This window comes from Psammomys obesus, unplaced genomic scaffold, assembly GCF_907164565.1.
Source record: "Psammomys obesus unplaced genomic scaffold, mPsaObe1.curated_primary_1811, whole genome shotgun sequence".
NCBI classification, from domain to species: Eukaryota; Metazoa; Chordata; class Mammalia; order Rodentia; family Muridae; genus Psammomys; species Psammomys obesus.
Genome location: NW_026585689.1, coordinates 11234842 through 11256273, shown reverse-complemented (window position 1 = coordinate 11256273; position 21432 = coordinate 11234842). Strand labels below are relative to the sequence as shown.

At 36.1% G+C, this 21432-nt stretch overlaps 1 protein-coding gene across 1 annotated transcript in view; it reads right to left on the bottom strand.

The window, feature by feature from the left end:
* Window positions 1–403: 403 nt before the first annotated feature.
* The window catches only part of Tomm70 (translocase of outer mitochondrial membrane 70), a 32610-nt gene continuing 11581 nt past the window's right edge, over window positions 404–21432 (bottom strand). Inside the window, exons 2-12 of the mRNA XM_055594213.1 lie at window positions 19550–19723; window positions 17763–17889; window positions 15902–16011; window positions 14267–14415; window positions 11789–11996; window positions 9806–9940; window positions 8593–8700; window positions 6921–7037; window positions 4490–4587; window positions 2506–2628; window positions 404–859 (exon numbers count right to left, since the gene is read on the bottom strand). Coding sequence (XP_055450188.1) covers window positions 706–859; window positions 2506–2628; window positions 4490–4587; window positions 6921–7037; window positions 8593–8700; window positions 9806–9940; window positions 11789–11996; window positions 14267–14415; window positions 15902–16011; window positions 17763–17889; window positions 19550–19723 — 1503 coding nt within the window. The 3' untranslated portion in view covers window positions 404–705. The remainder of the gene's footprint in view (window positions 860–2505; window positions 2629–4489; window positions 4588–6920; window positions 7038–8592; window positions 8701–9805; window positions 9941–11788; window positions 11997–14266; window positions 14416–15901; window positions 16012–17762; window positions 17890–19549; window positions 19724–21432) is intronic.

Sequence of the window (21432 nt, the reverse complement as noted above, 5' to 3'; positions counted from 1 at the left end):
TATTATTAAATAGTACTTACTATGGAATAGGCACAGACAAGTATATACATGTCTTTCATCTTACCTTCCTTGTTCAGTCCCTCATTAATAGTCTTTCTGTACAAGTATCAATCAGAATATTTTGCTTCTGCATAATTTACTAAAGTTCTACAGAATCAGAGGCACTGTGCATGCTGACAATAGTGTAAAGTCTTTCGATTTTACTGACATCCATATTGAAGCTTTTCATCCTTCAAAAAATTAAAAAGGATTAATTGAATATGAAAGAAGTATTTCACAGCACTTACTATGTTAAAGACCAACATACTATAAAACACTCATATATTATACAAACAGCTATAAAAACAAAATCATTCAGAACATAATCCCCACCCCAATATATATATATAAAAAAAAAAACAAATCAACAAATCAAAGTTTTTATTTGCATGGCCAATTAACTGTTTGTATTCTACAACTTTGTTTTAATATCCCTTTAACAGGTTCTAAGCTTTTGTTGCACAGAGAATAAAAGCTGCAAGACTGCAAACTTCCTTCAACAGCCACGCCCACAACACCTAAACATGAAACAGATGTAATGAATGACAACATCACAAAGGGAATCCTAAGTTCCACCATTCAACAATTCATGACAGTGTCTTCAGGGTTCAGTTGAAGAGGGGGTAAACTTCTTTTACAAAGAGTCAGTCTGTTTTCCCCAGGTTTTTATAATGTTGGTGGTTTTAATCCGTATTTCTTTGCTACTTCTGTCTGGGCATGGGCAGCATCGCAAAGTGAATAAAGATGAGCCATCTCCATTTCTGACTTGGCCAGGTTGATAGCTTTGTTGAACATATCAATGGCTTTCTCCATGTTTCCTCTAAAAAGAGCAAAATTTCAAAGATTCTTTAACAAGAAGTTGTCAATAACCAATAAAGTTTAACTGCACTACATGAGACCTTCAACTATAATTCTAATGCTTCTTTCATAACAAACAAGAGTTCCTAGCACAGCATACTGAAAGCACCAACAAATGCTAACTTTTCTTAAAAGTACTATGTCTACATTTTCTTGTATCCTTTGTTTAAACATAGTGAGACTAGGGCAAGTAAGTTGGTGATTTAAGATCATTAATTCTTCCTGGTTCCTAAATCTGCATGTTTCAGCAAAGGGCAAGGCTTCCTGCAACACAGAACACTAATAGCCCTCAGATGCTTGCCCCTTAAAGGACTGAATAAGCCACAGTAACTCTCTCATCTCTTAACCCAAATGCCCAAACCTGTGAATTTCTATGCAGTTACAAGTCAATCTAGTTCCTTGATCATGCCAAACCTGCTTACAGAGCCTCAGATTATTGCCTATTTAACTCCAATCAAATCCCTGCCTTTAGGACCATCTTCAAATACTGTATCTGAATATTCCCCCACCTTCTGTTCCCAGAAGGATTAAACTTAATTCCTAATATTCCTCACAGGTCTACTCTCTCTGTATACACAGGCAGACAGACGAATGTTTGCACCATCTTACCAGTTCCAACAACTAAGTAAACAGATTGGTAATTACTATCTGTTTTGAACAAATGGATAAACACATATGGTTAATAAAATGTGCCTCTTAAGTGTGGCTAGGTTTTATAGTTACTAAGAAAGAACTGGTTTTTGTTTGTTTTATTAGTTTTTTGAGACAGGGTTTCTCTGTGTAGCCTTAGCTATCCTGGACTCACTTTGTAAACCAAAGGTTTTCAGGCTGACCTGCAACTCACAGAGATCCACCTGCCTCTGCCTCCCTGAGTACTGGGATTACAGGCGTGTACCACCACACCTGGCTAAGAAACAACCGTTCAAAGTAATTACTGTTATCTATGTATTCATGTACATAATACTTAGTTACATGTGTGTAATCCTATAACCAAGATCAAAGTCAATGCTAGATAACTGCCAGTACTCCTAAAGGTAACCAAATTAACTACTTCAGGAGTTCGTATAGAGCTGTTCTGTCAATACCAAAAGATCTTCAAAATATTAGCATATCAGCAGTGTCAATCACTTAATTTTAAGGCAGGATTTAGAAAGAACTTTTGGGAAGGGGGCTGGAGGCCAACCTTGCCTAAAACTCCTATGTAGCTTAGGAGAACCTTGAACTTCTGCATCAACCTCATCAACCTCCAGAGTTAGTTGAAAAGTATGTCCCATGCCCAGCTGTAGTGCTGGGGCCTGATCTCAGGCTTAGGTGTGCTATGCACAAGGATAATACAAGTAAAAAAGGAAATCATAAAAATAGAAAAAGACCTAGTATCACTTTTTAAGGCACAAGCCTGACAGCTTTTATGCATGAAACTTTTAACTTGGAAAAATAATAAAATGAGGCAAATCCAAATTCCCTAATTTTTAGGGTAGCCTTCATCAAAAGTACAGCAAGCTTTTAAAAATTTAGTGGACATCGACTGACAATCAAATGTATGGAATGAACAAAACCCCAAAATCTATGCTGCTTATTATATTTCTAAGAAGCAAATCTAGAAGTTACCTCTGCACTTCAATAGTTCCCATGGTTTCATATGCAAAATCACATTTGTTGTCAATTTCAATAGCTTTGCTGATAAGCTCCAAACCTTTATCCAAATCTTGCTTCCATTGAAGTTGAAGTAAACTGAAATGCAAAGAAAACAAAACAAAAACAAAGAAACAGGCAGTTGATGGACTCAGTACTGACAGAAATATAAACATGTGATTTGGTTTCTGCCCTCAATAAACACTCAGGTCAACCAGCACCACCCTGGAAGACTTTAGTCCTTATTTCTGATGTTCAAGTGCAAGGCCAAAGACTCGTACATCACGATCCAGCTGAGACTACAGGTTGAGTCTACTTCTTGGCCTGTTTCTAAGAAAGAGACAACTGATTTTGTATGCAAATACCAAGCTCCCTGCTTCACTCTTTTTCACTCCTGTCCTGGGACCAGTTTTGACTGTGGCATGCAGTCCTGGTTTTGACTCCTGGCAGCAGGTTCCAGAGAAAAGTTTGAGTTTAGGTCTTATTTCTTTACTTTTCTACTCTGCTACTGGCACTGGCTGATGTCTAATGTATACTCAGTCTGTAGTCTCAGCTGTATTTCATTCTATTTCATAGAAATTAAAAGTATGTTTAAAATATTACCAAAAAATTGTTCTGCAAATTAAGGTTGCTTCTCCTTTTAAGAACATAAATTGTTTTATCCTTATAAAAAATTGCTGCATTATTTTCAATTTATTGAATATACTACAAAATGTGAATAATTTGATATAATAATTTAAAAAAATTAAATGTATAAAATACTTGTTTTAAAGCCTTTACAGTTTTTCCCATCTATGTATATATGTTTCTGTGAATGTATGACACTTATGTTCAGGTGCTAGTAAAGGCCAAAAGAAGGTGTCAGAGGCCCTGGAGTAATAGGTAGTTTTGAGTTATCTGACAACATGGATTCTGGGACTTCAACTTGGCTCCTTTGGAAAATAAGGACTGCTCTTAACTGCTGAGAAATCTCTCCAGTCCTATCCAGCCTTTAATTGTATGTCATTTTTTTCTTAAACCTCACCCACAGATATAACAAATCTAATAATTATTTTAGGCTTTTTAGTTTTTGATAAACTGTCCTCTCATCTCCACTGTAGCCTGTGTCCACATGCACACGTATCACATGTTCATATGCACAAAGATAAAAAAATCTACATGTTGTAAGAAATTGATCAATTAATTCACTGATAAGTCAGCTCTACTCTAGTTCATGTTGGTTTCAAACTCAAGATCTTTCTGCCTCACCTTATCAATACTTTAGTTTTTATATAGCTTACTTTCGTGCAACAAATATGTATTACAAATTAGCTTTGGAGATGGCCATGATGATACAGACTTTAATCTCAGCATTCCCAAGGCAGAAGGAGGTGATCTTTATGTGTTCAAAGTCAGCCAGGACAGTGAAACTGTTTCTAAACACACAAATTTGCATTCTTAAAAGTTGTTCACAATGTATCATAATTAAAATTACTACTCTGTTAATTAGCTGTAACAGAAATACTATGAACTTAAAAACTCACAGGCAAATTAGCAAAGTAAAATATCTTGTTTATCTAAATGATACCATTAGGCTGGTATTGCATTAACACTTTGCAACCAATGATTACTTTTCAGATTCTCCCTAAATACCTAAATTCTCCCTTTTTGGCTACGGAAGGGAAGCTGAAACAGATATTAGACCCTGTCTCAAACAAGGCAGAAAGTAAGGACTGACACCGAATAAACTGTCCTCTCATCTCCACGGTGGCAAGCCTGTGTCCACATTCACATATGCACACGTATCACATGTCCATATGCACAAAGATAAAAATCTACATGCTGTAAGAAACTGATCAATTAATTCACTGATAAGTCAGTTATACTCTGAATCATTTCTGTAAGGCTAAAAGAAGTATTGTATTACTGTGAAATAAATGTAGTATTTTATTGAAACATATAGAACCAAAAAAATACATACCCTTTATGAACATAAGTTGTAGCATTATCTGGTTCCAAATCAATACATTTATCATACATTTCATCAGCTTTACCAAACTGTTGTTGATCTGTTAATGCCTATATGAAGAAAAACTTCAGTTACATATATTAATGTAATTGCTAACCTGGAAATTAAAACTATACTGTTTACTAAGCATTAAAATTTATTTTTTCACTATCAAACTAAAGCTTGAAATTAATTTAAGCCCCAGCTTAAATTTTTTATCTTAATTACTTGAGTTTTTAGGGTGTACCTGCCTTAAATATGAGATCCTAACTGTCCTTTCTTTTCATGAATAGCTAAATGGAAACAAAGAGTTTGGGAAATTATAAAATATGTAAGAGCCTACTTTTAATGACAGCTGTGTCATCACGTTTCACGAATCTATATGTGTACTTACAATTTATCACACTAATATTAAGGGAATTAGTCTAAGGGTTGGTGTCATTTCAGAGGGCACATTATAAATATGTTAACTCTTATCAGTCACCCTTTTACTACTACTGAAGTGGCTGAAGTAAGACTTAGGGGCAAGTTTTGAGAGTTAAACAGTCTATACCGCATAACTTTTATCGAAGCTATGGAAAACAATGAAATCTTCAGTGAAATAATCCTAGTGCTGATATGAACAGACTTCGTACAAACTACACCCACTTCAAAGGGAAAGAAGTATGCAATGCAGAAACACGCTGCACAGATCCTCCTGGTATTAACTTCACTAATGGGTAGTGGTCTTTGTGTTCTTAGGTCCTCAGAGAAATTTGTACCCCAAGCCTCCTGGATTCTATGACTAAGGTTAAGGATGGCTACTCTCTAACAACATTACTGATATTCATTTCTCTTAGTTTACCTTTATATAGTTTTACATTGAGTGTGTTTTTAAAGCTAATTTGCATGTATAGTGAGCAACATTTCACTTTTATAAAAAAAATGAGAATAGTTTCATGTCCCAGATTATCAGCTGTTACCCAGTGTATAGGACACACTGAAAGAACAGCCACAAAAATCAACCTCTCACAGGCCTCTTTCAATCAAAAACCCTCTAAGTGTTTATGAAATGTCACTAAAGAACACGAAGAAAAGTAAGATAAAACTAGCAATCTTAAGAAGGGATTAGGGAAGTAGTTTAACAAAGACAGTGACATTTTCATGTTTTCTATTTCTGTGGTAACTGGGGAAAGCTAGGATTTTCCTTTGTAATTAAAAAAATGTTAAAATCTGGGCCTAGTGGTAAAGGCTCACGACCTCACCATTTGGGAGACCAGCTCAGGAAGACCATGGATTCAAGGACAGCCAGGGTTTAAGTTAAGTTTAAATCCTGCTCTTTGTAGCTTCAAATCCAAAATAATAAATCTTCAAGAATTTTTAAGGAGGCTTTAATCCCAGCACTAGGGAGGTAGAGGTGATGGATTTCCATGAGTTCAAAGCCAGCCTAGTCTAAATAGTGAGTTCCATGCCAGCCAAACCTACATAGTGAATAAAAATAGAAAAAAGAAAAAAAACACCATGGCTGGGATAGCTCAGTGGCAGCTACCAACTATCTGCAACTCTAATTCCATGCAATTCTGGCTTTCAGGGGGCGGGGCGAAGAATTTTAGACACTTGTCAGTTTGGCAGCACAAATTAAATTCGGATGTTCCAGGAAAGATTAATTAGTATGCTCTGCTGTTCAAGGATGACAGGCAATTTCATTAGGTAAATAGTTCTGAAAACTATTAAGTGAGGTTAAGTTAGACTGAGAAAGAAAATATCACATGATCTATCTCATATGTACTTTTCAGCTTTGAATTTCTATGTGTTAATGTACAGTTGTAAGTGTGGGTACAGATGATGAAACTAGGACACCACAAAAGTGTGAAAATAGGTCCTAAGGGAGAATACATGTGACTTAAAAGTGAAAAAGTGACTAAGATGGTAGAAGTCTGAGGAGAACAGGAAGAGTGAGAATCAAGGCAATTAAGAAAAAGAAATTATATATGAAGGTGTTGGAAGATATGAAGAAACCTGTTACTTTGTGTCCTAATTAACAAGAATTTTAGAAAGACAGAAGAGAAAACAGCTGTGATAGTAGCTTAAACAAGCATTTAAAGGGCCTTTGTCAGAAAAAAAGACCCCATGCGATATTTTCCCCATCGTTTAACAGTAAATTCTCTGAAGGGAATTACATTTGCTAAAAGCACTGGAGAAATGCCTGCCCAGAATTTCTCCATTTTCTGAGCTTCAGGTCCCCATTTCCAGAACTCAGGAGCTTCCCCTGAGGTGATTCAAGACCATGAATGCCAGGGGCCTTTAAGTCAAAGCAGAAACAAGCTGTCTGCATCCACAGAAACTGTCATCAGGCCAGCACGATTAATTCCACATTGAATTCGGTTTACAAATGCAGTTCTTAAAAAAAATTCTTTACACTTACCTGGGCATAAAGTGCATAGCCTTCAGCACACTTTGGAAATTTCTTTATGACCTCTTCAAAACCTTTCATAGCTGCCTGGACTTGTGAAGAATTGTTTGCTGTATATGCCTGGCGATACTGTTTAAAAATCAAAACACTCCAGGTAAGAGCTAAAAAACTTGGGAAATTTAACATATTATAAAAGACACAGAACATTACATAAGTGTTTCCAGAAAAGCAGGTGTGTGGTGAGCATTTTGGTTTCTTTAAAAACACAATTATGTTACATGAATATTTTGTTAATCCCAGGTGTAGGATGTGGGGCTGCTTCAGACTGCCCACATCACCTAAGTATAATGTGTCTCGTGCTCTGGCAGGGGCGTGATTTGTGCCAGCTGCAGATAGCTTAATTCTGGGAACTCTTAAGAGGGTACACATGACGGCTGCTCCCCTCCTGCTGCTGTGTTTGCTACTGCTGGATTGCTGAATTGCCGGTTATTCTGAGGACGAAGAATGGACTTGCCTCATGGAATTCTAAGTCCCTAATCAGTGGGAAGTAGCCTAGAGAGGTCTATGCTCCTTTCCCCTCTAATCTTTCTTTCCTACTTGGTGTTGGGGTGTTAGAAGGGATTGGGGTGGAGAAGGGTATTAGATATAAGAGCGCAAATAAAATAGGTTAAAAAAATAGCACCTACACAGATAACTTGCTAACACAATCTTCTGCATCAAAAAAGACTCCAAGGAACAAGCAGCAGTAGGGAATGAAACAACTATGTCAGGAGAACTACATGGCCACTGTGTATTCTACAGAAAGCAGGATTCTTAAGGCCTTATGGGGTGTGTGTGTAGGAATAGGAGATGTGGCCTTGCTGGAAGAAGTGTGCCACTGGGAGCAGGCTTTGAGGTTTCAAAAGCCCATGCTAGGCCCAGTTTCTCTGTCTCTCTCTGTCCTACTTATGGATTAGATGTAAGTTCTTAACTACCGCTCTAAAACTATGTGCCTCCTTGCCTTCTACCATGCTCTCTGACATGATAATGGACTAACCCTTTGAAACTCTCGCCCCTTACTTGTATAAGCTGCTTTGGTTTTGGTGTCTCTTCACAGCAACAGAAAACTAAGAAATGTTAACTAAGCATATAGATGGCATAATTTTCATTTATTTCGTTTCCTACAGTGAAAGAATTAAAAATAAGGACCATATACACATTAGGCCATCACACACTTTATTATCAAGATATATCCCACCAACAGACTTTTTAATGTAGTAATTTAATTCTCAAAGTAAACCTATAGCATAATATTTACGATACAACTTTCTTTAGAGGGAAAATTTTTTAGGACTGGCCATAAGGAAAGCACAAGCAGTTAAGTCTTATCATAACTATAAATTTACTTTCTCAAATTGTTTTTGAATCCTTCACACCAGTTCCTGGTAAAGAAGCAATTCTACGAACCCAGGAGCTGATTGTGCAATGCACACCTGCAACACCAGCAGCACTAGTGGCTGAGGCAGGAAGGTTGCGTGCAAGGCCAGCTACACGGTGATTGACAAGCTTTCAAATATATATCTTCCTTAAAATCACCATATAGGGAAAAAAAGTGGATGATTTTGTAGACAATAAGATACTCATTTTGCTGGATACTATGAAATACAAATGTGCTTATGAAATCACAAGTGAAAACAGCACCTACCAACGCAAAACACTTCTGAGCCTGTGCCAAAGCAAATTTGGGTCTTAATCTAATACACGCATCAAAATCCGCCACTGCTTCTTCAACTAGATCAAGGAGAATTTTCAGCTGGGGAAAGAATACATAATTAAACACAATCAAAATAGGCTCAAATTTAAGTTTGTACCATGCTTCTCTTCTGTTATCACAGTTAATGCTTAGCATTTATTAATTATTCAACATAAAATTATTTGCAAGATAAAGTCACAATTCTAAAACCTTAAAACTTGTGTCTGATTTAAAGATAAAAGATAATCTTTTTTTATGCACTGCAATTTGGATAAAAAAATACGAAATATAAAAATTAAGTGTCTCTGTACTTAATCTCAAAGCAGGTTAGACTTTACATAATTACTATCCAATTATTTCAAAATAGTAAAAATAAAGATAGACATGGCAAGATTTTTAAAATGTTATTTCAACACTTTATAACACCTTTTAGAAACAGAGGACAAAATTCTCTCCTGCAAAGAGCTTCAAGCCAGGTTTATCTGTAATTCCAGTACCCAGGCTGTTGATGCAGGTAGACTGAGCTCAGATGAGCTTGCACAACAAATGAGACCTAGGTCTAAAATAAACAAACACCTTCTAGGAACCCAGGAGCTGACTGTGCAATGTACACCTGTAACACCAGCACTACTTGAGGCTGAGTTAGGAAGGTTGCGTGCAAGTTGTTGAAGCTGTTCCTACTTTCTGGTGCACTGTACTATAAGCAGCCTTGCTAAGCAAATCAGACAAGACCAAGTGTATTCTGGGTGTTTGGTTCCTTGCATATGTGTTGGATGGCTCACAACTGCCTATAACTCCAATTCTAGGAGGGACTCTGGCCTCCCTGGGAGCCTGTAATCGTGTGCACAAATCCCTGCAGACACATATATGTAATTACAAATGTAATTACAATGTTTACTAAGTAGGATTAATTAGTGTTTACTCACTGAAAGCCTACAAGCTAGGAACATCCAAAAAACTAGCCGATCTGCCAAGCCAATGGTTTTTACCTTCCCTTTCTTCTACAACATCAAAATTATTATAAATGAAACTCAAGATGTAAGTAAATAAAAGCCAATCCAATCTGCAAAACACTCAAGAGTCCAAAAGACATAATCCGTAAGAAAACTTCCAAGAAACCCTGAAAAGTAGTCATCAACTGCCCTCTAGGTAAGATCAGATCTACCTGCCCTCGGTGGTGATAAACATCTGAGTTCTGAGGATCGATCTCCGCAGCCATGTTGAAGTCCTGAGTAGACAGCATAGGCTGCTGCTGCTGCATGCACATGGTGCCTCTTTTGATAAGGGCATTTGCTCGAAGCTGTACACCCCAACAAGAAAACGTTCCTGGTTAACTTTAGGATCCAATTTAGTTTAAGAGAAAAAACAAAACAAAACAACTCTAATGCCTACTATAATGTTTACCACTTTAAAGACTATATGCTTTAGTTTAGTTTGTTAGTATATTAACTAACTAGAAGGTTGATCATTACAAATTTCAGAGCATTTTTATTGTATCTAAAGAACATATACACATAAGCACAACTCTACCCTAAATGCCCAGAAACTACTTAACCTCTAGTTTCTTTCCACACATTTGTTTATAATGAATGTTTCATATACAATATGGCCTTTTCTGATTTTTTATGTAGTATTTTCATCAATGTGGTATTCATTAATATTCTTATTATACAATAATATTTCAGTATAGATATTGAACACAGGGGTTATTTCTATCTTTTATGAGTATCATGATTAATACTGCTGTGAACATTCAGGTTTGTATGTTTATGTCTCAAGTTCTCTAGAAGCAGCATTCATAGAGTACATGGCAACTTTGTGTTTTAACATTTTGAAGAATAGCGAAACCACTTCCCAAAGAATCTTTTTATCTTTACTAGCAACATATATTCTTACCAGTATTTGCTACAATTAATATTTTTGATTTATAGTCTTATTGACTGTGCTTTCAATTTTAAAAAATAATTATAATCATCATAATAGGAAAAAAAAAAGGGGGGTACTTCAATTAATTGATTGATACTGACCTAACAGGTAATGGTACTAGAGCACTTTTTTCATGCTCATTGGTCATTTGTAGAGTATCCTTTGATGAGCTGTCCAAATCTTTGCACACTTTAAGATTAGGTTTTCTTTTTACTGTTGGGTTCTAAGCTTTTATTTTTGATTAGAAAGCTTTTCCTGTTTGAATGACTCATGAACATTTTCTTCCACTCTATGGAAGGTATTTTCAGTTTTCTGATGCTGTTCTTTCAAGCACAGGTTTACTTAAAGCAGTCCTCCAACCCTCAGCCACCCAAGTACAAGCCAGCATGCTTGGCTCAAAAGCTGTTATTTTTCTCTTTTTTTTACATTCACTTATTTGTTGAGTATACATGCAGTGTGAGCACGAGCATCTGCCACAAGAGGACAACTTCTGTGAGTCCCTCCTTTCTTCTACCACGTGGGCTCCAGGGATTGAATTGAACCATCTTGCTGGCACTTTTTTCATTTTTAAGTTATATTTTAGGTGTCATATCTCAGAAACTCCTTTCTAATACAAGATAACTAATAACTTATTCCTATGTTTTTCCTTAGAGTTTAGCTTTTAGTTCTTACATTTAGGTTTCTGGTTGGTTTTGAGCTGATTTTTTTAGATAGCATACAGTATATATCATTACTTGTTGCTGTTTAAACTAAAAGCCATGATCATGAACTCAGGCTTCTTCTTCAAAGCAACAATATGCAGACTTTAGCAGAATATAATGGTTTTCCTAAATAAAAAATCAGGTTAAAAGAAATTAAGGAAAACTTTGTAGGGTAACGTCAGTATCAAGATTTAATTTCAAAAGGATTTTAAGAATACTCAGAAAAGTACCATTAACCACACTGCCATCACTATTATCCAAAGACAACCTTTTACAGTATGCCATGGCCATAGCAGGATCTACCAATACTAAATGCTGTAGAACACTGTTTACTTTCTTATGTAAAGATAAGTATTACTTGCTCATATTCACTATACCAGTATTATTAGATGTAGATTCCTCAAAACAAAACAATTATCATGGCACTGCTAGTGAAATGCTATGGTATCATGCACAGCAACTGTAAAAGTAATCATGTTCACTTTATAGCTTTCTACATGTACACACATTTCAAAATGTACCTTCACATTAGCGTCCTTCAAACTGATGACCTTATCTAAGTCAGGTTTGGCTGCATTTGCACTGCCAATAAGCAGGTAGAAGGTGGCTCGTAGTAGCAATGCTTCTGCCATGTATTTGCCTTGAGCATCTATTTCCTTTGAGCATTCACTTATGATTTTGTCATAGTTTTCTTCTTCCATATATTGTTTAGCTTTCAAATATCCAGAACTGAAGGTGAAAGCAAACACAGGAGAAAAAAATTACTAAGGAAAGACCAAATGGCACACATGGCACTCTGAATTATCATTCAGAGTATTAATCAACCAGTATGGGATTGCGTCAGATTAAACTGACTATGATTTCTTAACCAGCAAGATATTCTTGATACCTTCAAGAAAGTTTTCAAGTGGAGACAACAGGGTCATTGGCAGAATCCTTAGGTTGGTACCCCAATTCAAACACGAGTTAATGTGAGGTGAGCTAATTAGAAAGACACTCTTTTGTAACATGGATGAAGACTTTGTCTTACTCTCTGTCTGGGGCGCATCAGTAATACTCAAGAGCTGTTAAGGGCTAAGAGAAGAACAAGGAAGGACACAGACAATAAGGCAAAAGGAATAGTCAGATATGTGTTCTGCACAGATCATTGTTTTGTGTAGGATGGACTAAGGAAGTAAAAACACTGAAGTGCCTCAAACAGATTTACTGTTCCACCTTAAAAAGTAGACCTAGAATTAGCTCAGGTCAGCAGACCTACAAGGCAAGTACATTTACCCAACAATCTTTCTTTCAGAGCCTCTAGAACAAAATGAAGTATAACATTCTCTCTCTGACAGGATTTCTTTCTCTGTGTATCTGTCCTGGAACGCTACCAAGCTGTCCTAGAACTCTTTGTCTCTGCCTCCTGAGTGCTAGGATTAAAGCATGTGCCATGACCACCTGGCTACTGCATTCTTCTAGGATGATGACTGCTACTAGAGATATGGAACGAAGAGGTTTCTGACAGAAAAAAGTATGCTACAGGACTAAGTCATTTGATTTATGACAGTTGGAAATTAACATGTGAAAATGATATACTTTAGAAATACATAATTTAAATTTTTATCTTGCCTTGGGCTAGAGACAAGTGGTACAATCCTATCCAGCAAGCCACATTTCACAATCACTCACAAGACTACAAGGGTAAATAACAGATTCTCTATGTTGCTCAGTGGGTTAGGTAAAGTAACTGCATTTTGGACTTAACATATTTTCAACTATGAGAAGTGTAAACCCTCATAAAGAACACTGTAAAAGTACAATTTCTCATTTAAGTTGTTCTAGATAGAGAAAATTGGTATGTGACTTTTAAGAAAAATTCTACTAATTCATTTCTTTTAACATCACACATTTATTTTCTACTTTGTTGTTCAGGTTACTGGTGTAAGAAAACAGGAGCAATTATATTAAAATCAGATTGAAAGTAAAAAGTTTCCACTCACTGAAAACACGGTAAGTAATTACATAGGACTCTAAATCTTAAACCTGTCATCTAAGATTTAGAGTACTGGTTTCACCACAACAATGATGATGCTAAGGCTTGGAATTAAATCAACTACAAACTACAATCTGCAGCAACAGTTCGAGTTGTGAGCTCTTGTGAGTCTATGATTCACACCATCATCTCTCAGCATAGCTCACAGATGACTAACTTTCCTTTAGTTTTTAACGGGATGATGACTGTTTAGTGTTTCTCTATCACTGCTACTAAAGTAATGTGACAGCTGAAATATGTATTTCCCAACTATGACCTTCTGAAAGAGAGTGTATCAATTAATAAGTACCTATCTTGGTGTAATCACGCACATTTCCTAAAACTCAGTTATGCTTTACTGCAAGGAACAGCATTTCCCTTCCTTCACACACATTAATAAATTCCCAATCATGTATCAAGCGGGAGTTAACCTATCCAAAATCTACATGCACTGCCAAATATGAATGAGCAGGATAGACAGCATATATATTCTATCAGAAGGTCTCCAGCCATAAAGACACGTGTCCTTTAATTTCAGCTTTCTATGCTATCAAACACAAGATTATCACTGTTCTGGACAAGTAGGAAAACTTGAAGAAATTTATAGTATTCCTAAGCATCCATCAGCTCATAAATTACCCTGCACATCAACATTTGAACTTTGAGCTGCATATAATTTAAAGTAGCACCTTTATTCAAATTATCTGCTAACTATACCAAGTGACATGAGAAGTGTTTTCTTGATAATTTCACCAAGACTACAAAAGCAGGTGAGATTCTGACAGAAAAATCTGAAATACCAGAAAAATAACGTATCTGCTAGAAAGAGAGGCATATCTATAATAATTAATAAAATACAATTTAAGGTTATGTTTAACTACATCTGTACGGTTTTCTTTTAAAGGTGACTGTGAGCCTACTTGTGCTCCAGGCAAATTTCATGGCACCAAAGCCCATCCAGCAGACACTGTGCTCACACACTTACTTTTCTTTTACTTCTAAAGCTTCTCCTTCCTTGTCTTTATCTTCATCAGACTTCTCTCCTTTAAGCATTGGTTGAGAAATTATATCATCCGTGAAAGAACTGAAGTAAGACTTAATAAACTGTGGAGATGGCATCAGAGGTTCACGGTTCTGAAATTCAATCATGTTTAAGCTCTTTTTAAAATGAGAAAACACTATCAAAGCAGCAAGTGTGCTGCTGAATAAAAATGACTTAATAAGTAAATTTTCATTTTCAAATTTGTAAACAATATTAAACTTTAAAATTAAACAGGATAAGCCTGGGACTATAACATGTTTCACAGGTGATTTTAAAAAGTTCCATTATGAATTGTTAGTTATGTTGTTCTTGGATTCACAGTATATGTTAATACATGAAAGCCCATGTTAAAGAAACCTCGTAAGTGCTGTTGTTTTGAGACAGGGTCTTACTCTATACAGACTAGCTGGTCTTCAACTTGTAATCCCTTGTCTTGGTATTATAGGCACGTGCCAACTAAGCCTAGCTGTATAGATTAGTTTCAACTTAGGGAAAGATGGAGTCATCAGTAAAGGAAAAGGAAACAAATGCCCTGAAATTCCTGAAACTCAGCAGTGAATCTTTGGTGACTTGTAGCTAAGCCCTTGCTCTCCCAGCACTCTACTATAATAATTAATAAAATACAATTTTAATTGTATTAATTGTAATTTCCCCTCCAATACTTACCCATATTAGATCTTTTATACTTAATAACATCTGTCCTAAAAAAATAATCCTGTAGGGGAATTCCCTTAAAAAAAAAAAAAAAAAAAAAAAAAGAGCCTATCTTTTAAAAAGATCCCCTTTTTATTTTTATCTTTTTAAAAAATGTTTATTCACTTTGTATCCCAGCTGATGCCCCCTCCCCTCCCCCCCTCCCAATCCCACCCTCCTTTCCTTTTCTTCTCCTCTGCCCCTCCCCCAGTCTAATGATAGAGGAGCTCCTCCTCCCCTTCCAGCTGACCCTAGTCTATCAGGTCTCAGAAGACAAAGAAGCCAGTCCTATTAAGATTCCCCCTTTTAAAAAAGATAGGGTCTCATTTTGCAGCATAGGCTGGCCTCAAATTTGTGGTGTTCCTATCCTAGCTTCCCAAGTGCTTGAACTACAAGAGCCTCTAGCATGGATTTGGGACCATGTGTTAGAATCCATTGCTGTAGCACAGTTTTGCTTAATTGTTGAATTAAACTATGTCACTATGTCCACTGATATAGTTTGCCTTTAAAAGCTAATGATACAGAGCAGAAGATGGCAAATATTTTTCTACAAAAGATCAGGTGGTAGACAGTTTAGGTATTATAGACTACATTGACTTTGCATACTTGGACAACCATTCAACTTTCGTGTTGTAGCAGCACAAAAGTAGCCCCAAACAATATGCAAGCAGCTAACATATGGGAAACAGATTGGAATTGGTCCTGGGGCTACTGTGTGACAATCCCTAGTCCATAAAATTAGTTTTGGACTTACTGAAAATGGATATGTTATAACAACCTAAAAGTATAGGAAAAATACAACCCAGTTTTAATTTCAGTTGTTCTCTTACATACTGTGTCTAGGTTCAAGCAGTACTGAACCATTACCAATGCATATGAATTTACCTTATATTTTTCTTTGGCATTTTCTTTTCCGAGAAGTTTCAGAACTTTATCAGCTAACAGCATGCTCTGCTCATTTTGGAATCCTTCTAATATGCACACAGCAGTGACATCTGGAAATGATAGAAATGTAGTATTATTATAGAATTATTATGAGGATGACCACCAGCAGCAAGCAGGTACAAATGCACTACAAAAGTGAAACTCAACTTGAAGTAAGAAGGAACTGTTTGATTTTTAAGAAATTGTCAGTACTGTACTTCTGTGAGGCTTGTTCTTCTCACCTGTGAAATGAATGGGCTTATCCTGTTTACTTTCTGATGCCTCTCAATGTTCTAACATTCTGTAGATAGCAAAGAAAACAAGGAATCCCAAATATTCTCTCCTGACTATTAACACACAAGAGCATACAGTAGACTCTCACACCTTGCTATGCTGCCTAGGCTGTTATTAAACTCCTCCTCCCAACTAATCCCCTTGCCTTGCCTCCTAAGTAGTATTTTTAAAGACTTCAAGTTATTCCAAAGATACCTTGCCATAGAACTTAAAATCCACCTCAAAATCCCACTTTGAACTGGTTATGCAACAGCTCACAATAAAATTTAAGTTTGAAATTTAAAGGATCAGAAGTCCCTTCACCACTTATCCTTTTATTCAAAATATTCAGGCAATATCTGTGACCTCTGTTCCTAAGCACCACTCTTTACAACCCCACACCCTTACTCTTCCAGTAAGTCAATCAGCACTCCATGGCCCTGCTAACCCTGGCTAAAGCCAATGCCATCATTTATTTCTCACTTCATTTCTTTACTTATTAACCTCAATTATTATCTGCTAGTAACTTCAAGGACTAGTTCAAAACTTAGCATTCCCACCCACTTTAAAAAGAAAATTCTTTCAGCCAGCACACGGCATCACAAAACTTTAAAATTTTCAATTTAAAACATCTTTATCCTTTTAAAGGACTCATTCCTTAAAAAAAGAAAAGAAAAGAAAAGAAAAGAAAAGAAAAAAACATTTGAGGCTCAGTTCAGTGATGGAAAGTATGCTTAATGAGATCCTGAGTTTATTCCCCAGTTTCAACCCCAAAGTTATTAAAAGAGTAATTATGGTTAAATTTTATTCCTGATGTTTTTAAAAGACATGTGAACATGTACTGAAAGTACTTTTAGACTGTAGAAATTACACTTTGGTCTGAACTTTAAAAGGCTATGACCTGGTTCTTTAACTGTAATTTTGGAAGCAGACATGGCCAATTAGAGGCAGAAGAACACTTATAATATTTTCCGAGAATCAGAACTGCACTTGGATATTTTATAGCAATTACACAATCTGCAATTGTGTATAAAATAATGTCTGAAAATATGAAGGACAAAAAGTGTTTTCCTTCATGCCTCATCTCCAAGTTATTTCACATTTATACAACAAATTAGCTGAAAATATCAACATGAACCTGCTACAATGACTTTTCTAATTTTCTTAGTCTTAATACTTATTTATAATTTCTGAGTTGAGGCTGGGCATGGTGGTGTACACCTTGAGCACTTGGGAGGCAGAGGCATGTGGGATCTTGGAGTTCAACGTCAGCTGGTCTATATAGTGAGTCCCAGAACAGCTAAGTCTATGAAAAGAGACCCTGGCCCCCAGACCCAGTAAACAAACAAATATTCCACAGTGAAAAACTGAGATAGAACTTGTGTACCAGTATTTTTAAGTTAGGGAACAAAGTCTCAACTGGGGAATAGTTTAATACTGAAAAAGACAATTAGCTGATCTCTACACTCACAAGGCATTTTCATATAAATTTACTAATGACTATAAAGCCTTCAGTATTTTTCCTATGAAAACACAGAAACACCCTCACCTTCTAAACACTCCTTCTTATTGTCTAGCTTCTCATGGGCTTTTGCACGTCTAAAGAGAGCTTTCACATATTTGGGGTTAAGTTCAACAGCCTTTGTACAATCTTGTGCCACTTCTTTCCATTTTTGCTGTAATTGAAAGCATGGAAAGAAAAAGAAAAAAGTTACATTGAAAACAGAACTTTCAATAGAATTGAGTTTTCAAAACCTAAAAGGCCAAGTGTGTATTTCCATTCACATAACTACAATGCACTAAATATATATGTGTATATATAGATATATCCTATCTATGAAATAGATAACTATATTGGATTTTTTAAAATAGACTATCTTTCTATGTTAAACCTACCTGCGGCTTTGTGCTCTCAGCACTTCCACTACTTTACCACTGGTGATCTGGAATCCACACCTTCCCTATGCCAAAGTCTTTACTCTTTCAGCTAGTCCTTCTCAGCAAAAAACCCATCACCTTCTCTTCTGAATCATCCCATGATAAGGATTCATGCTCGGCTTTTGTTACTTCTTACAGTCACTACTACACTTGGCAGGAATTTGCCATTAGTCCCCCTTGCCACTTGACTTGCTATCCACCACATTACTGGCTGCCCTTCTCAATTTATTTGACAGATTACTTCTTTCTACTTGATTGCAACATGCTACAATCTTCAAGGATTCCTCTCTTCTCCCTATGTGATTGTCTGGCTTTATCTAAAAACCAGGTGATTCCTAAAGTTATCTCTAGCCAGTATATTCTGCTAAATTACAAATGTGTGTTGAACTATCTCCTTAGCTGTCTTTTTCTTTCTCCACCCCGATGGTATTAAAAGTCTTGCTCGTTTTCACTTTCCATAGCAAATGCAATAGCAAATTTGGCTGGTCTTCAGCTTTCGTTTATGTATTGTATGGGCTACAACAACACTATGCTTACCTGGTCTCCCTGTTTTCCTTTCTGATTCCACTGTAGTCTTGACAGAACAGTAGGAAAAAATTTTGATGATATTCCTTCCTGCTAAAATCCCTTAAATACTTACTCCCACTGTATTCAGAACCAACACTTATTCATCATTTTCTTCAGCCAAGGTCTTGCTAAGTTACCCATACTGGCCATCAACTCATGATCCTCTACCTCCCAAGTACTGAGAACACAGAAATAGAACATAACACTTAGCTGAATTTACTGCCTACAGGTTTTTCCTGACTCGGTCCCTGCTTGCGTCCACTTTCATGTCTCTGTTCTCAGGAAACTTACTTTTTTAAACACCAGATGGCTTGTCTCATAGAAATTACATGTCTTAGTTCTCCATAACACCTTCTTTTTCTATACTGTTTTTATGTGTCAATCCTCTATGAAAGCATACAATCATACTACAGTCTTTAATAAGAATGAAAGATTTAGATATACTGATATAAAAAACTCTACAAGATATGATAACAACAAAAAACATGCCACAAACAGTATGTGTAAAAGGAACTAACCTTTTTCTTTCTTTGGCATATTATAGACAGAGACCAAAAAAAAAAAAAAAAAAAAAAGAAAAAACTAAACAAAATAATTTGAAACTGTTGTGGAGGGCAGGATCACTATGAAACTGTAACCATCTGAACTATCTGATTTCATTAAAATGTATAGAATTTTGATCTATTGTTTTGGCTAACAAAACTGAAATTAAAAATTCTTATAATTTCAAAATCAATTTCAAAAACTATGTTAGATCTGAGCAGAATTAACTGAATCTTTAAGCAGATAAACAAAGGAAAAGCAACAGAGTAAACAACTCACAGTACATACCAACTGTTCAAAGGCAGCAGCTCTGTTCTGATAAAACGTAGAAAGGTCTACATTCTTCTCAGTAGGGCACAAACTAATAGCCTCAGTATAGCACTGAATAGCTTGCTCATATTTTCCTGCTTTGAAATATTTGTTGCCTTTGTTTTTGGCTGCTTGGGCTCTATCCAGAGAACTCTGAAATGAGAGAACACCATTATTAAGAACTAACTGACATTCAAGAATAAATTCAGACCACAGTGACTAAATAAGTTGAAAGAATATGGGTAGATAGGATGGTTTAAAGTTCAAAATCACTTAAGATTTTTCCCCCCAAAAGACTAACACATTCTCTATCATGTCTGCCAATGTTAGAAGTAGGAATTTCAATGTCTGCCAACCATGAGTATAAAGACATGTTTCTCAGCCAAGATAATTTCAACCCTAGTTTTGAAAAAATTGTCTCAGCGTATGAAAGCCAGTCAGCACAGACGAGTGTGGCAGCATAAACTTGTAATCCCAGTACTAAAAAGTCTGAGGCAAGGGTTCAAAGGCCAGGCTGGTCTAAACAGCAAGACCCAATTCAAAAACAAATAACAACTAAATTAAAAAAAAAAAAAAAAAAAAAAAAAGGCCAACAGAAGCTGAACTTATTATTTTGGACAGCAGCAAGAAGGATCCTTACACCAAGGGGGTAGACAATAGTAGGCTCAAGACAAAAGGACAATAACTGGCCTCTCTCAAAATGATTATTATTGGTTAAGACACAGTTCAGGCAACTCTCTGACAGGCAATGGCAGTTATTACCAAGATGATGAGGTCACGTCAAGATAGAACCCTTATAATTCCTGGAAGATCTTGATAATGGCTGGAAACATATCTACTATTTCTTTTTCTTTTTGAAGGTACTAGAAATCAAGCCCAGGGCCTCTCACATGCTCCCCTTTACTCCCTGTTGCTACTCTTTAGCACTGTTATAGCGATAAGTGTTTGTTGTTGCTATTTCTAGTACAGTGTACAAAATAGGATTTGTATGCAACTCAAATTATACATAGAACTATATCCTAAAAATTTTAAGCTAGACAGTGCTAACACAAGATATATGTATTTAAAACCAAGATGTAGGATAAAAGGACCAAAATCACAAATCAACAGATGAATAAAAATCTTCCATTTATCAACAGATTTATTCAGCTTCCAAAAGCTTTACAGTATAAGTCAAATAGCAACCATAAAACATATTTTAAAGATATTTGAAAGATTACAGATATTCCACCTGCAGCCTAACCCTCAGGTGTCCTAGGATAATTATGAATACAGCCAAACACAAGCTTACTTAAAACTTTATGATTTTTTTGGTGGGAGGCACCTTTGTGGGACTATGAAAACATGCTAGAACCAACAAAAAAAGACAAATGCGCCAGGCATGTTGGTACATGCCTTTAATGCACCCAGGAGGCAGAGGCAGGTAGATCTCTGAGTTGGAGGCCAGTCTGGTCTACAGAGTGAGTTCCAGGTCAGCCAGTGCTATAGAGAGAAACCTTGTCTAGAAAACAATCAAAGCGACAAAAAAAAAAAAAAAAAAAAAAAAAAAAAAAAAAAAAAAAAAAAAACACACACAAAAAAGGAGGGAGGAAGAAAGGAAAGAAGAAAAGAAGGGCTAATAAGAACTTTGCACAGCTTGCATTTAGGATAGTCTCATCAATCCCCTTTACTGGAAAAAAAAAGCACAAGTCAGACTGCAAGATGGCTGTGTCATCCTGAAGGATACAGTTTGAAGAGACTGTCATATGTATTCTTTCCTCAAAGCAGGCAATACAAGGACATACATTTAATCTCTGTAAATATTAGAAAGAATATAACTAAAGATGTTCCCTTCTGCCCATTATGTCATACTACCAATTAGT